This window comes from Leucopleurus acutus (assembly GCF_964270905.1).
Source record: "Leucopleurus acutus genome assembly, chromosome: 2".
Classification (NCBI taxonomy): Eukaryota; Metazoa; Chordata; class Mammalia; order Artiodactyla; family Delphinidae; genus Leucopleurus; species Leucopleurus acutus.
The window spans coordinates 40957216-40973552 of NC_139143.1; the positions used below are offsets into that span (position 1 = coordinate 40957216).

Sequence of the window (16337 nt, forward strand, 5' to 3'; positions counted from 1 at the left end):
ACAGTGCAAAACCATTTCTTTTATGGCTTCAGACCACGGATGCACAGGGTCCAGGTCAGTCCAGAAATCATTCCTGTTCCCAGCACCTGGTTGGCGCTATGGGTGCACAGGTGTGCTAAGACGCAGGGTTGCTTCCCCCAGGCCCTCCCCTGGGATCTAGCACAAGAAATTGAGTCGTAATCAGAATCATCTCAGAATAACATGGTAAATGAGAGGCTGGAGGCACGTGAGTACAGGGTGGGTGGGGAGGCCCGGGGGTGTGTCAGAGCCCATGGGAGCCTGATGTGGAGGGTCCAGGCAGGCTTTCTGCAGGGGGTGGCACCTGAGCTGAGTTTCTGAGCACTGAAGGCAGTCCCAGCAAGGGAGCTGGAGCTGGGTGTGGAGGGAAGTGCAGGCCCTCCAGCCTGCCAGGAGGGTGAAACTTTGCTGGAGAGAGAGTGAGTGATGAGGCTGGGGAAGGGGCCACCAGGGGCTTTATCCCCAGGCGGTGTGAGCCAGAGGGGAATGTGTGTAGATTAGCGTTTCACATGGAGCATTCAGGCTGCTCTTCAGAAGCAGGACGGTGAGTGGGGAAGGAGGCAGAGGGCAGGCTGTGTGGTTAGAAGGTAGTGTTCCTTCTTCATGCTCCTCTCACCTGTATTGCACCCTCCCCATCCCATCATAGGTAGCACTTACCATGAGAACTTTGGGTTTCCCCCACTACCTGTCCCCAATGCACACCTACACCCCTCCCCCAACTCTTGGTTCACTGCCCAGCACAGGGGCTTTTAACACATGTGGTAGAATTGAGTTGTTTGGAAAAGAACCATCAGCTTCCAAGGGGCCACGAGTGGCTGTCCTGCTGTGGGCATTTTTGTGGTCTCCCTGTCCCAGGGGTTTTGTACCTAGAGAGTAACAGGAATTCCAGGCTTGGTTGGAAAGCTTTTGGGGTGGGGCAGCTCCCTTCTGCGGTGATCCCATCTCTTAGTGCCAGGGCTGGCAGGGTACCCGGGGGCTCTTTGTTTAGGTCTGTGTTTGCCATCCACACATCAGGGAACTGCCCAGAGGAGTCCTATTGAGCCTGTGAGCCCCAGGAGTTCCCCAGCTCCCTCCAAAAGCTTCTGTGGCCTCTCATCCCAGCCAGAGAGTTCATTCACTGTATTCATTCTTTCTACAGAAAAGAATCCCCAAGGTCCTGGTTTCATAAAGTGCAAGTTAACATCATTTACCCGGACATCCCAGAATAAATCTGGCCAGCCGAGTAATCAGGGAAGATCGGCACCCCCTTGGCCTGCCTGGGACACCTCTGTCAGTCCTGGAACTGAATTCCTGCTCCCAGCTCGGGAGCCTCCCTGAGTCCGGCCGGAGCCTTCCCCTGTGTGGGCGCTGCAGCGCACCTACCTTGCCTTGGCTCCGTCCTGAGGGGTCTCCGAGGTGATGACACTGCTAGGCTGAGTGAACACCTGGAGGGAGGGGCGATGGGCTCCTGGGCTCGCTGTCACCAGCTCCCTGGTCACGTCCCTTTTATAAAGCCCATGGTGACGTCTCCAGGCATAGGCCCACCTCTGCCTCCCCCTCCCTCCTCCTCAGACCCCCTCAGAGAGCACGGCGCTCCGAGCCGATGACGGCTGACTCCCGCCTCCTGGTTCTCATGACTGAAATCAGCCTTGTTCTGCCCCTCCAGAAGCCTTCCAAGGCTGGCTTTCTGATTGCCGCTAGTTCTTTCCAGCCTACTCACCGCTTCTCCCCGACCCACTCCAAGACCCATTCTTCCCCAAACAACATGGAAATGGACTGTTTGGGGGGGGGGGGCGGAGTGTCAGCGGGCAATGTTCCCCCTCCAGACAAGTGAATAGGATGCAGGGGGGGAAGGGGGAGGAGGTGGCACAGTCTGCCCCGGGGGCTCCTTGCTCCCCGTGTGCTCCCGGCTCTGGCAGCTCAGTTGGGGTCTCAGACCAGAAGGCGGCTCCTAGGCTGGGATCTGGGACTGGGTGGGGGGATTGTCTCTTTTTTTCTTCCTTCCTTCCTCCCTTCTTTCCCCAAGCAATTCCTGAGCACGGGCTCAGCACAGGGTTTGGAGATGAACATGCCGAGGTCCGATGGGCGAGACAGGTATGTGAGCAGCTGGCTAAGAAAGCAGCAGCTTTGCAGCTCTAGAAGGTGGGCGTACCTGGGAAGCACTAAGGGAACTCGGAGGAGTGCCTTCCAGCTGCAGTGTGTCCGGAGGTGCTGCTCCTGGAGCCCCACAGTCATGTCCTGTGGCACCTCGATCACACGGTTTTGGAATTGTTGTGAGCCTCGCTTTGAAGTGGGGCAGGTCTCCTTCCCTTTGCACCCTCAGCACCCGCTCCTTTGCTCCGTACAGACACAGGGGCCCTCACAGAGACTTATTAAATGTACGCATTGCAGGGGACTCCTGTCTCTTTCTTGGGCCTGCAAGGATGCGCTTTACCCTTGAATAAAGTGCTTCCCAGGACAGAGACTGGGGCCCTTGGAAGGTAGGGGCTATGTCTCTACCTCAGCACAGAGGCTACCTGGTGGGTGAGCTGTGCAGACATCCACCTAATTAATGGCTGAGAAGCACTTCCCACCATGATGGGGATTAATACCCATCACTTGTTTAATACCTCCTGCTAACAGGGGCTTGCAAACATATTATCTCACTCATTAGAACTAGTAGACACGAGGGTAAGAATGATAGGTCATGAGAGCAGGCCTGCTTCTTGCCATGTGTGTGGGCCTTCCCTGAGTCAGAGAATGGACTTAATGAGCTACAGACACTGACTTTGAGTCTCAGGCACATTTACAGCTTGGGGATTTAATCTTTGCTTTTCCTCTGATAAATACAGGGTGGGGTGTGATCCCCGTTCAATCTCCACAGGACCTGGATCTCCGCTCCCAATGGTCCTGACAGCGTCTTGCATTGACTTGGGGATTTGAGGTCAGTCACTCGGCTCCATCCTTCCTTCTGGACTTGGAGAGGTCCGGGTATGATGGGGAGATGAGTCAGTGCGGGGTGGGGGCCTGAGGGGGTGGCCCCCATTTCCTTTCCAGCCCCCCGAACCAATGATCCAAGTTCAAGCAGCTTATCTCTGCTGTTCAGACCATTGAGCTGGTGCCTTGAAGCCTCCGGAACAGCTGTGGGAGCCAAGAATCATTACTCCAGACAAAGAGCACGGAGCAGACTCAATATCTAGGTTATTACAAAGCTGGCCTTGAGAGCTGGGAGCAGTGCCAGGCGCAGATATGGAGAGGGGACAGCGGGGGTGTGTCCAGGGGGCGGGCATGTCAAGGTGCTGGCTTAGAGCCTCTCTGAGCTTCTCAGACAGCTTGTATTCTGTCCGGTGCTTCAGAGAAAGGGAGGGGCAGGGGCTAGGGACCACTGCCCCATGCCTGCCTCAAGGAGAGGACAGAATCTGCCACCTGATTTTCCTGTTGTCACTGGCTGTCACACATCCTCTCTGCCTGGGGCCCAGACTCAGCCCTCTCTCTGGAAGTCTGGCACGTTCTGGCTGGGTCACCTAGACTCCCTAAGGCTCCGTTTCTTTGGCCGTAATAGGGAGCTACTCACAAACACCGTTCTCTACACCCACACCTTTGGCACAACTGCTCACACCCGTCATCTCATCTGCTGTTGTCAAATGGAGAAGGTAGAGGGAGGGGAAGAGGAGCTGAGGCTGGCCCACCTGGGGAAGGGGCTTTGAGGGGAGATGGGGAAGTGTCCACTGCGCCTGGGGCTGCTGTTCTACTAAGTCCTTGTGCTTCCCCCACCCCAAGGCACCGCCACCAAGCCACACGCATAATCCACTTACCACGCTCAGGAAGGGGATGTTGGAGGTATTGCCCAGGAAGTCAAAGGCGACAGAGAAAAAGCCCCTAGGAGCAGAGAGGAGGAGGGAGTGGTCAGTGATGGCCCCAGAGGGGAGGATGAGGGCAGCGAGGCTGAGGTCCCCCCTAAGGCTCTAGCTTTGGCTCCCAAGAGAATGGGCTCCTGGGCACTGGGGGCAGGCGTGCTTCTGCACCCCTGTTTTTTTGAGAGGCAGCCAAGTGGAGTAGTTAAGAATGAAGGCCCTGAGGTCGGACTCCCTGGGTTCAAATCTTGGCTCTACCACTCACTGGCGCTGTATAAACTTAGGCAAATTTCTTCACTTCTCTGAATCTATTTCCAGCTGTAAAATGGGGTTAATAATAATCGTATCTACATCATAGGGCCTTACACAGAGAAATGCTTGGGAAATGTTTATTTTTATTATTGTTTTTCCTGGGCTCCAGGCATGGATCGCTATTGGAGGCTGCGCTCACTGTTCTCCCCCACGCCTCGGTGCCCCATTCTTACCACACACCCCCTGGCATGGACGGGTGATCCCTCAAAGGGCTTGGAGGCATGGAGGTTGGTGTGGGAAGGGGAGCAGAAATCTGAGTTCTGGCTGAGCTACTTCCTTTCCCTGGGCTTCAGGTCCCTGAGGTTCGCTTGGGTCTCTGAGGTCTCTTATAGCTCTGAGTTTTTTTTGTTTTTTTTTTTTTGCTCCTTCCATGCTGCTGCAAGGTGTCTTTCTCAAGGTTTACTTTTGGTTAGAACTGCTGAGTCTGCAGTGGCCCCACTCACACTTCCAAGTCCTCAATAAATGGTAACTATTGTCAGAGTTAGTCTTCTTCACTAAATTGCAAGTTCTGCAGGAAGCTTCTCCTCGTTTAGTGCCATATCCCCACACCTAGCCCTGTATTTGGCACGTAGTAGGTACTTTTTATATATCTGACTATTTGAATGAATGACTGTTTGAATAATGACATCGTTGAAAAATAATGGGTGGCAGAACACATGTGAGAGAATTTCATTTCCTGCAACCACACTACATGATGTCTCTGAAGTCTAGGGCATCGGGCCGATCAGGTGTTTTCAAGGCTACACTGAGTAAGCTGATGGTTCCGATTAGCCTAAGGTTCCTGGTCCACAGCTCCTTCCCATGAGTCCATAAGCCATGATTCTTCTAGCCCACATCATCCCCATCCCACCCCTGTTCTCTCTACAGTGCCCCAGAGATGGTCGTCCTCAGTATCCTTTTCTTTCTTCTCCTTAAGGACCCTTCAGTCTTCTCTGAGACCCTACCCACCCCTCAAGGCCTGTCTCAGGTCCTGCTTCCTCTGGGACACCTCCCTGGCCCTGATGGAGGCCACACACCTTTGCTGAGTTCCACCGTGTCTTTCACCAGGCCCAGGCTGACACTGGACGGGCCGAAGCCAGAGACACCTGGGTCAAGTTCAGATCCTTTGCATACTACTTGTGAGAGCTCGGGCAGGGCTCTGAGCATTGGTTTCCTGATTTGCAAGTAGAGGACAATCCTATGATGGGTTGTGGAGATGACAAAATGAGAGGATGCTTGTGAGCATGCCTGGTGCATGTGAGGGGCTTAGTAGATTTTAGTTCACTGCCTTTCCTCCCTATCTGGATGGCCAGACTTGGGGGCAGGTCCTGTGTCTCCTCCCTGGTGACAGGCACAGTGATGGGGACACAGCAGGTACTCCATGTTTACTGATGGATGGGCTGATTCTTCCAACTTATCCTTCGGCCTACGGTTGGTGTCCACCTGATGCTCCTCCCCATTTTCAACCCTTCTGAGGCTCCCGTCTCTTGCAGGATAAAGTCCAGCTTCTGTATGCACTGCTGGTCATGCTGCCCAAACCTGACCTCAGCCGTTCAGAGGCCCTGGTGGGCCCATCCAGGGGAAGGGGACCTGCACTCACTTGAAGAGGTTAAAGAAGCCATAGGTTTCCAGGAACATGCCCAGTAGGGGCCAGCGCAGGAGCACGATGACCACGCCCCCCAGGAAGAAGCTGGTCCCCTTGAGCTTGTGCCTCTGGAAGAAGAAGGAAAACGTCTTCCTCAGGCCGATGATGAGGGAGAGGCCAGTCAGGAACAGCAGCTGTGGGAGAGGGAGGGGGTGGGTGTGAGAACAAACACCCTGGCTCCCTAAGCTCCCTCGGGAGTCAGGGGCCAGGCCTGGAGCTGCGCATCAGGCATGCGGCAGGACTTGCTAACTCTTCAAGGAGGGATAATATTGGAGAGGGTGAGTAATTTGAACTGCTTAGGAACAGAAGTGCCCAGAGGCAGGGTGGACCAGGAGACCTTTGAAGGTCTCTAGCTTGTCACCCAATTCGACCCAATTTCTTGGATCCCAAGCACTTCTTATATGATATCATTTCTCATCACACCTCCTAAGTGAGATGGGAAAGATAGTGAGATTCTCTCCATTTTACAAAGGTGAAGGCTGAAGCCTGAATAGGTTAGGCAGCCACACCCAGAGCCACAGGGCAGTGTCAGGGCTCCAGCCTGTGGCAGCATTCTCCAGGCCCTCCACTCTATGGCCCTGTCACCACCTTCAGCTTGCCTCCCAGCAATCCCTTAAGAATGCCTGGCCTCCTGTCAAACTTAACTCTCTGGCTTTCTTCCAGCACGTTCCATGCTTTCCCTCCCCTTCTCCATACCTCTTCTCTTGTTGTTCCACCCACCTGGAAGTGCTTTATCCTCCCCACACTCACTTATTTTTCTAGATTGTTTTTCATCCTTCTCCCACAGGGTGCGCTCTCTTTTCTCCAAGCACCTTGTTTCATATTAGATGCGTTTATCTTACAGTGACTTTACCACTGCCCCTGTCTTCCTCCCCAGTCGTGTATGTTGATGTGACATTCCTGTCCCTAGGTGGTGGGATTCTCACGGGGCGTCTGATTCATCTTGGTACCCTCAGGGCCTTGCCCAGAGCTTGGCATGAGAATCCAGGTCCTTAGATTCTCTGTGCCCCATAGGCCTCCCCATCCATCCCCAGCCACCCCTTGCCTGCCTGCGCTTGGTGGTGCCCAGTGCCTGGATGGGCTCGATCTGAATAAACTCAGGGCTGACCCTCCCGGCAACGGAGACCTCAGGTAGGTTCACAGGGCTTGGGGACTCACGTTTCCGAAGGCCAGGAGCACCGAATCAAAGTACAGGAACATTCCAAAGAGGATAAAGAAGATGCCGAAGCCGGTGGTGCCCACACCAATCTCTGCAATGGGCAAGGAGGCTGTGGTGGGATGGGCTTTGGGGAGCAGCTTGGGATGCTGGAACTTCCCCCCATTGCCGCTGGACAGGTGCCCTCTGGGGGGCGGGGGATGGCGTGGCTCCATTGCCATCCAGGAATCTTGGCTTCTGTGCTCTCAGGGAATGACAGGAGGGGAAGGGAAGGATGGGCACGAATCTATGTTTAGCACCTGGAAACTGCTGGTCAGTTCTCTATACTCTGGCGTCCTGTCCTCACAACATCTCTATGAGGTTGCTAGTGATACCCTCACCACTTTCTATTTTCAGTGTCCTCTTGTCTTCAAATGCCACGTCACCTAGATCATTATCAGGGTTGGGTCTCTGGCTGAACACAACCCTCTGCCTACTCTGTTCCTGGCCTCTTGCTTTTGGGAGCCGCTTGATGCCCAACTCACACCAGGGCCGAAGGGTACCACTGAAAGCTCACAGCCATATCCCCAAAGTGTCTCACAGCTGCCCAGCTGGCCTGCCGTATGTCAGGAGGCTTCCCCTCCTGAACAGTTCTCTACAGTGTCTCCTTCCTTCTCTAAACCGCCCCGCTTCCCAGCCTTCTGATGACGACCTCTCACACTTGACTGGAAAAGAGAAGTCATTGACCAGAAATGTGCTCATCACCTCGGAGTCTACACCACAGCCAGCACCGTGGCTGCCCTGCCACACACCCCTCGGAACCCTAACTTCAGCCACAGGTGGGTCCCAGCAGCAGCGTGTCTTTTGCTTTGTGTCTCCTCCTCCTTTGAACTACAGGAGTTGGCTCAGAGCCAGGGAGCCCAGCACAGACAGGCTATTTAGGATATGAAGTTCCCTTTCTCTTAAACCCCCCCATCACACAGAATTGTTGATTTTACTTTATCTGTGCCGCTCTGGTAGTCAACAAATGACAGTTCATTGTGTTGCTTCATTTTTAAATTGAATCAAGTTGAAAATTTTATCTTAAATTACAATAAAATACAAGTAAAATTTATCATCTTAACCATTTTTAGGTATACAGTTCAGTGGTACTAAGTACATTCACCTTGTTGTGCTATCACCACCACCCACATCCAGAACTCTTTTCATCTTGCAAAACTGAAACTCTGTAACCTCTAAACAACTCCCCGTTCCCCGCTCTCTCTGGCAACCACCATTCTACTTTCTATGGTTCTGACCAGTCTAGGTACCTCATATGATTGGAATCATACAGTATGTGTCTCTGTGTGACTGCCTTATTTCACTCAGCATAATGTCTTCAAGGTTTATCCATGTTGTAGCATGTGTCAGAATTTCCTTCCTTTTTAAGGCTGAATAATATTCCATTGTATGCATATACTACATTTTGTTTATCTAGTCATCTGTGGATGGACGTGGGTTGCTTCCACCTTTTGGCTATTGTAAATATTGCTACTGCGAGCACGGGTGAACGAATATCTCTCCGAGACTCTACTTTCACTTCTTTTGGGTATATACCCAGAAGTGGAATTGCTGGGCCATGTGGTAGTTCTATTTTGAAGTTTTTGAGAAACCACCATACTGCTTCCCACAGAAGTTACACCATTTTACATTCCTGGTAGTGGTGTACAAGGGGTTCCAACTTCTCTATATCCTCACCAACACTTGTTACTTTCTGTTTTTTTGCTTTGTTTTGTTTTTGATAGCATCCATCCTAAGGGGTGTGAGGTAGTATCTCACTGAGGTTTTGATTTGCATTTCCTTGATGATTAGTGGTGTTGAGTACCTTTCATGTGCTTGTTGGTCATTTGTATATCTTCTTTGGAGAAGTGTCTATTCAAGTCCTTTGCCCATTTTTAAAACAGGTTGTTTGGGGTTTTTTGTTGTTCAGTTGTAGGAGTTCTTTGTATATTCTGTATAGTAGCCCCTTATCAGATACAAGATTTGCCAATATTTTCTCCTATTCTGTAGGTTGCCTTTTCACTCTGTTGATTGTGTCCTTTGATGCACAGAAGTTTTAAATTTTCATATAGTCCAGTGTATCTATTTTTTTCTTTAGTTGCCTGTGCTTTTGGTATCACACCCAAGAAATAATGGTCAAATTCAGCATCATGAAGCTTTTCTCCTATGTTTTCTTCTAAGAGTTTGTTTTAGTTCTTACTTAGAGCTAAAATGAACTTTGAGTTAATTTTTACATATGGTGTAAGGTATGGGTCCGATTTCATTCTTTTGCCTGTGAATGTCCAGTTTTCCCAACATCATTTGTTGAAAAGACTGTCTTTTCTCCATTGAACGGTCTTGGCACCCATGTTGAAAACCATGTGGCCATATATGCCAGGGTTTATTTCTGGGCTCTCTTTTATATTCCATTGGTCTCTATGTCTGTCTTTATGCCAGTCCCACACTGTTTTGATTACTGTAGGTTTGTAATAAGTTTTGAAATCAGTAAGTTTGAAACCTCCAACTTTGTTCTTCTTTTTCAAGATTGCTTTGGCTATTCAAGATCCCTTGAGATTCCATGTGAATTTTAGGATGGATTTTTCTATTTCTGCAAAAAATGCCATTGGGATTTTGATAATTATTGCATTGAATCTGTAGACTGCCTTCTGTAATATTGACATCTTAACAATAGTAAGTCTTCCAATCCATGAATATGGGTCTTTCTACCTATTTGTGTCTTTTAAAATTTCTTTCAGCAACATTTTGTAGTTTCCAGGGTACAAACCTTTTGCCTCCTTAGTTAGGTTTATTCCTAAGATTAGGTTTACTGGCTAAGTTATATTTACAACTGAAAGAAAATGAAACACAATCGTCTTTCAGGTAGGTAGTTAATCTTTCCTAATCTGTTACCATACAGACCTTAAGAGGATTAGGATCAGTTCCAGTATAGAAATAAGGCCAAAGCACTTTAAAAGATCTTTAAAAATACAGAGATGAGATTTATTGTTCAAATTATGGATTGAAACCTCGTTCAACTCATATTCTAGAAAAATGCCGGTCTAATTGGGTCTCCATTTTGGCAGAGCTGGGTTTGCTAGGAATGAGTACAACATCACATTTCCCTCAGCATATCCCCCCCCCCCCCCAGAATCCAACTGCTACTAATGGCAATTCCTCCTGTTTCTGACAAATCTCTGTAATCTATTTAAGTTTGTTTCCTGTTTCCATGTCCTAGAATGCCTGCCTGAATTAAATCTCTTAGAACCCAAGACACTGGGTAGAGTACAACCCCCTTGGTCATTATGAAGTTTGTGTTCTGTCTTTCCATGTTGCATGATTTTTCTACCCTCAGAGACAGTGAGTTGAAGCTCTAGAAGTACATCTATCTTGTCATGATAATTTTACACGGGCCAGGGTACTGTGGAGGAAAACCACAACCATATTTCTTTAATCTGAATGACAAAGGTATTTTAAGCTTTTATGCCCGTTATAAAAATCTCTTATTAGCTTACACTCACCATAAAAATAGGTCAGTTCTGACAATACACCCTTCCGGTCTATCTCCCTTAGTAGATATTTTTGTGTGGAAACATAACATGGGCATTTTATTGGGTTTTCATTTTGTTTTGTTAGAATATCCACATGCCCATGCTGTAAACACTTAAGTACAGCCTCTTACTCATTTTGTAGAAATCATACATTTCTCAAATTCATATTTCATGTCTTCTATATTATACTTTTTTCTGCAACAATGATTTGCTGGCTTGTATGGTTATTACTTTTCCGACTTGTTCCACACTGCCCTTCAAGGTGCATTTCCACAATTTTTCTGCAATGGAGGCAGCCTTCTTTATGGGCCACAATTAGTGCTTCCAGCGTTCAGCAGAGAAACTGCACAGTGAACACAAAACCACACAGAAAAGGGTCAGAAACTGTGTTTCTCACACACAAGCCTCAGACCTTGCTCTGCCTCTCACCTGTGGAGTAGCTGAGGGATTTCAGTCAAATTACCAGCCAGGGGCTGCTCCTGAAGTTCTTCTTGGGGCAGAAAGCATGGCAGAGAGGGTGGGGGATGGGACACATCACCAGGAGTGACAGCAGTGCCTGCAGCCCACCGTCCCCAGGATGCAGACAGTTGGGGCAGCGCACCCCTTGCTGGAGGTCACCCAGTCTCCAGGCTCTGGGGCAGAGAACAGCTGGGAGACTGACGGAACTCTCCAGAGAGGCCTGGCTCTCCAGGGCGCCACCTGGTGAGAAGTGGGGCCCTCCCCAGACCGCAGAGAACAACCGGGCTGATGGCTGCTCCAAAGTCCTGTTTAGATCCTGCCCTGCAGCACTAACTGAAGCCGGGTTCAATGTCTTTCTTGCTTCCAGAAGCAGCTACAGCTCCAAGGAACGCAGTATCCCCTGGAGCGGCGGATGGGTCCCTCTGACCCGAGGCTGTGCAAGGGAGCCTCAGACACCATTCACTTTCTCTCTCCCTCTCTCTCTCTTTTCTTTTTTTTTTTTAAGTTTATTTGGCTGTGTTGGGTCTTCATTGCTGCTCACGGGCTTTCTCTAGTTGTGGCAAGCAGGGGCTACTCTTCGTTGCGGTGTGCGGGCTTCTCATTGTGGTGGCTTCTCTTGTTGCAGAGCAGGGCTCTAGGCATACGGGCTTCAGTAGTTGTGGCACACAGATTCAGTAGTTGTGGCTTTCAGGCTCTAGAGTGCAGGCTCAGTAGTTGTGGCGCACGGGCTTAGTTGCTTTGCGGCATGTAGGATCTTCTCCGTACATGGCTCAAACCCGCGTCTCTTGCATTGGCAGGTGGATTCTTAACCACTGCGCCACCAGGGAAGCCCAGCAGGCGGATTCTTAACCACCGCCAGGGAAGTCCCTCTCCCACTTTTTTAAAAATCAATATCAAATGGACATAAAAGTTGCGAGCACAGTACAAAGAATTTTTTTCCTGAACCATTTGAAAGCAGTTGCCACCGGCTATCTCATCGCCCCTGAATACTTGGCTGTGGTTTCCTTTATTCTCTTATATAGCCAGGACACAACGTCAAAGTCAGGAGATTAACACTGATACATTACTACCATCCAACCCTCAGACCCCATTCAGGTTTCATCAGTTGTCCCAGTCATATCATTCACGGCAAGAAGATCCAATTCAGAATCACATGTGGCATGTGGTTGCCATGTCTCTTCAGACTGTTTTGTCTGAAACAGTTCCTCAGTCTCTCCTTGACATGACCTTGACACTTACGAAGATTTGGGCCAGTTATCCTGTAGCTGTCCCTCTGTTTGGGTTTGTCTGATGTTTCCTCGTGACTAGGTTCAGCTTATGCAGAGATATCAACAAGAGGTGATGCTGTGTTCTTCTCACTGCATCTATTAGGTGATGCACAGTTCCAGTTTGACCTGTTACTGAATGATGCTTCTTTAAGTACTTCATCAAGGCGGAGTCTGCAGGCCCCTCCACCATAAAGTTACTCTCCAGTTTCCACCCCAGCCCTTCCAGGATGCCCCCCTCCCCCTGGCCTGGCACCAGGCAAACCCCAGTGTGAACCCACCAGCCCGGCGAGGGCCCTGACACCCACCCTGGGCACTGCCTCCCTGCTACCACATGGCTTTAAGACTGAATTGTTCAGGAAGAGGAAGGAGGCAAAGGGGAAGAGAAAGAGCCTTGTTTCTCTTTTCAAAATTAACAACAGTGATTAATAGTAATAATTGTTAACACTAATGAACACATGGTGCCAGGCAGTCTAAGCACTTTATGTGTATTAACTCGTTTAATTTTCATAACGGCCTATGAGGTAGGTATGCTTTAGCCCCATTTCACAAACAGAATGGAAACACTGAGAGGTCTTAACCTGTGCCCAGGGGTGCACAGCCAACAGCTGGCAGAACCAGGGTGTGAACCCAGTACACTGGCTCTAGAAAAAGTGCCTTTCACCAACCCTGTCCGGTCCACTTCTGCCCCCACCCCCTCTACAGAGAGGCTCTTGCTTGGGCCTCCCATGACGCCCATGTTCCCAAATCCAAAGGAGAGGGGTCGGTCCTCATCTGTCAGCAGTTGGCCACTCCCTTCTTGAAATATCCTGTGGCGGGTTCCGTGACACCATATTCTTGATTTCTTTCCTGCTGTCTGGCCACTCTTTCCCAGGCTTCTTCACCAGCTCCCACTTCTTTCTCTTCTCTTGGGGTTTGAATTGCTCAGGGCTTCAGCTCCGGCTCATTTCTCTTCTCATTCTAGTTTCACACGAATTTACACACCTTTAAGTATCTCTTGTGTGCTGACAGTGCTGATATTTATCTTTCTCGTCCATGCCTCCTTTGAGCTTCCAAACTCCCATCCAGCTGCTTACTTGGCATATCTGCATGTTTTTCTCTCTCCAAGGCATCTTGAACTCAACAGGTCCAAACTGAGCTATTGATTTTCCTTCCTTAAAGCTGCACCTGGCACAGTTTTCCCCAAATGAATGAAATATCATCACCACCCACTCAGCAGCTCGAGGCAGAATCCCAAGAGCCATCACTGAGTCTCCCTCACTGTTCCTACCACCCCTCCTCCATTCAATCCACAGCTAAGTTTTATTGCTTCTTCCTCCTAAATGTATCTTGAAAGCTGTCCATTTCTCTCCACCCTTACCACTTAATTCTAAGCCACCATTATCTCTTTCCTGGACTCCTGCGACATCCCCCAGTTAGTCTCCTGCTTCATTCCTGCCACCCTCTTATCCCTTCTCCACACAGCAGTCAGGGGCCTTGGAAAACATATTAGCACAGCGTACAATCCGTCATGGCTTCCCACTGGCTTAGAATGCAACAGAGTCGTCCCACCCATGCCTTGGCTTACAGGCCCTGCATGATGGGGCCTAGGCTTGCTTGTCCAACTCCATCTTCTGCCCTTGCCTGCCATACTCCAAACACATCATTGTTTCCATGACGAGCCTTCGTGCGTCGGGGCCTTTGTACATGCGGTTTCTCCCCACTTGCTATCTGCCCAACGCACACTCCTTCAGGTCTCAACACAAATGTCGGTTTCTCAGGGAAACCTGGTCCACTATCTGTTCCCGACTTAATCTGGTTCCCTCATATTTTTTCTCTTTGTAGGACTTACTTAGCACATTCTTCATAGAACTTAGCCCGTTTTGATTTAATGTTGGCTTGCCCCTGGGCTCAGGCCTCAGCCCTCTTCTATTTTTTCCCCTAAGTCAGTGTTTCTCAACTTGGGGTGGAGGGTGGGGCTGATGGGAAGGTTGGCAATTTTGTTCCCCTGGGGACATTTGGTAACATAAGACGACGTTTTGATGGTCACAAGTGGGAGTGAGAGTGTGCTACTGCCATCTAGTGGGTAGAGGCCAGGGATGCTGCTAAAATCCTACAATGGACAGGACAGATCCCCCTCCCCCCGCAAATGTCAGTAGTAGGGAGGCCGAGGAACTGTGCCCAGGCGATCTCATGGTTTTACATACCATCCCTACGCTGGCAACTCCCAAATTTCTCTCCGTTGCAGACTAATATACCTGACTACCTACTTGACATGGAACTCGACATGTCTAAAACCCAAATCCTGCCTTCCCCCCTACTCCACCCTTCTAATTGCTCAGGCTGAAAATATTGGAGGCATTCTTGAATTCTTTCTCTCACAACCCACATCCAGTCCATCAGCAAATCCTTTCAGCAATTTCCTCAGCGCAGATCCAGCACTGACTACTCCCCACCAGTTTGCTGCTACCACCCTGGTCTCCTCCACTGTCTCTCACCTCAGAACTGGTTTCCTCCATCACCTCTTACCTCGGAACTGGTCTCCTTCACCATCTCTTGCCTCAAAACTGGTCTCTCTGTTGCTGACCCCACCCCTCCACAGTCTGTCTATTCTCAATCCAGCACCCAGAGTGATCTTTTAAAAATATAAGCAGATCATATCACTCCTCTGCACAAAACCTTCTAATAGTTTCCCATCTTATGGAGATAAAACCAAAATTCTTACACAGCCTGGCCTCTGAGTGACCTCCCTGACTATCCTCCTATTGCTCTCCCCTCTCCTCACTTTGTTCCACCCACACCAGCCTCCTTGTTTGTCAAACACACCAAAATATGCTAATGCCTCAGGGCCTTTGCACTGGCGGTCCCCTCTTCCTAGAACATTTCCCCCCCCGCCCCAGACAGCTGCGTGGCTTTGCTCCCTCACTTCCTATGGGTCTCTGTATAAAAGTACCTTCCCAGGTAAGCTTAGTGACCACTCTATACAAAACAGTCACCCCTCCTACCCTGCACTCCCAAGCCTCTTTACCCTGTTTTATTTTTGTCCAGAGGGAGGTATCACCATCTGACATACTACATACTGACTTCATCTGCTAATTACCTGTTTCCTCATTCTGGAACATAAGCAGGGACTATGTCTGTTCCATTCACTGTTGCATACCCTGTGCCCAAAACAGTGCTTGGTACATAAAGGAGACAAATTTGTTCAGTGAATGAATGAATATTATCTCCAGTTCACAGATAAGACACTGGCTTTAAGTAACTCACCCAAATGAAACTTATAGAGCCACAGTTTTCACCACTTCTCCTGGACCTTGGGACTACCTCCCTGCCCTCTTCCCTGAATAAAGGGGAAAGATATTTAGGAGTGAGGACAGAGTGATTTGGGGAGGGGATTTGAGTTTAGTTTCTGATAAGAAGGAGCCAGGGCCACAGGATACCCTAAGAGTTTGTGGGGGAAAGATGTCTCAATAGGCAGAGGCCTTCTAGGTCCACCCTTGTAGTATCCTATGTTTAAGAATCCTGAACGGGGAAGGGACCAGCCTGAGTGGTGAACTTGCCAGTTCCTCCAGGCACCAGCCTCTGGCTACCTGGGGGCCCTGGGCAACCCCCCAACCCCTGGAAGGCAGGGAGCCACACCCGGCCCTGGCCGTGCTGCCTGAAGGATGCCAACAGGGCAGCTCCCAGCCACTAGCTCCAGAGGTCGCCTTGCAGGTTCCCCAGAGAAAGATCCCGGCTGGGAGGGGCTGCATCTTGACCCACCCTAGCCGGTCCAGCCAGCCCCCTCGACAGCACCAGCCCCTCGCACTCACTCTGCCATTCGGTGATGGAGATCATGCTGCGGGCTGCCTGGGGGACCTTCCGGGTGGAAGCTGGCAAGGGGTGAGGAGCCCAGAGGACCGAACTTGTACATGCCCAAGGGAAGCTGACCCTTGGTAAGTTGTGAAATGAGCCTCTGGTAAATCATTAACTCCCCCTAGAGAGACGCGCGCGCGCGCGCGCGCACACACACACACACACACACACACACAAACACACACACACACGGCTGCTTAAAGTCAGGAGTCTCCCTCCGGGTTCTTCCCAGAGGGCACTGCTCCCACCCACGCGCTCCGCCCACTCGGAGAAGGCCACTCCCATCTGACCCCTGTATTCCCCACCACCCCG

General features: G+C 50.2%; 1 protein-coding gene across 1 annotated transcript; it reads right to left on the reverse strand.

Annotated features, from left to right (window-relative positions):
- Nucleotides 1–2783: 2783 nt before the first annotated feature.
- GOLT1A (golgi transport 1A) lies at nucleotides 2784–16073 on the reverse strand. Its single transcript, XM_082832960.1, has 5 exons — nucleotides 15983–16073; nucleotides 6925–7016; nucleotides 5722–5900; nucleotides 3792–3855; nucleotides 2784–3117 (listed from the first exon to the last, which is right to left on the reverse strand). The coding sequence occupies exons 1-5, from the start codon at nucleotides 16005–16007 to the stop codon at nucleotides 3079–3081; spliced, it is 399 nt and encodes a 132-aa protein (XP_082689086.1). The 5' UTR covers nucleotides 16008–16073; the 3' UTR covers nucleotides 2784–3078.
- Nucleotides 16074–16337: the final 264 nt, after the last annotated feature.

What these genes read in the sequence shown, in the direction of transcription:
- GOLT1A (XM_082832960.1), bottom strand. Translation starts at nt 16,007, where the DNA reads ATGATCTCCATCACCGAATGGCAGA. An exon ending in CTCCATCACCGAATGGCAGA is followed by an intron (nt 7,017 to 15,982) that starts GTGAGTGCGAGG and finishes TGCCCATTGCAG; the next exon opens with AGATTGGTGTGGGCACCACC. An exon ending in GGCTTCTTTAACCTCTTCAA is followed by an intron (nt 3,856 to 5,721) that starts GTGAGTGCAGGT and finishes CTCTGCTCCTAG; the next exon opens with GGGCTTTTTCTCTGTCGCCT.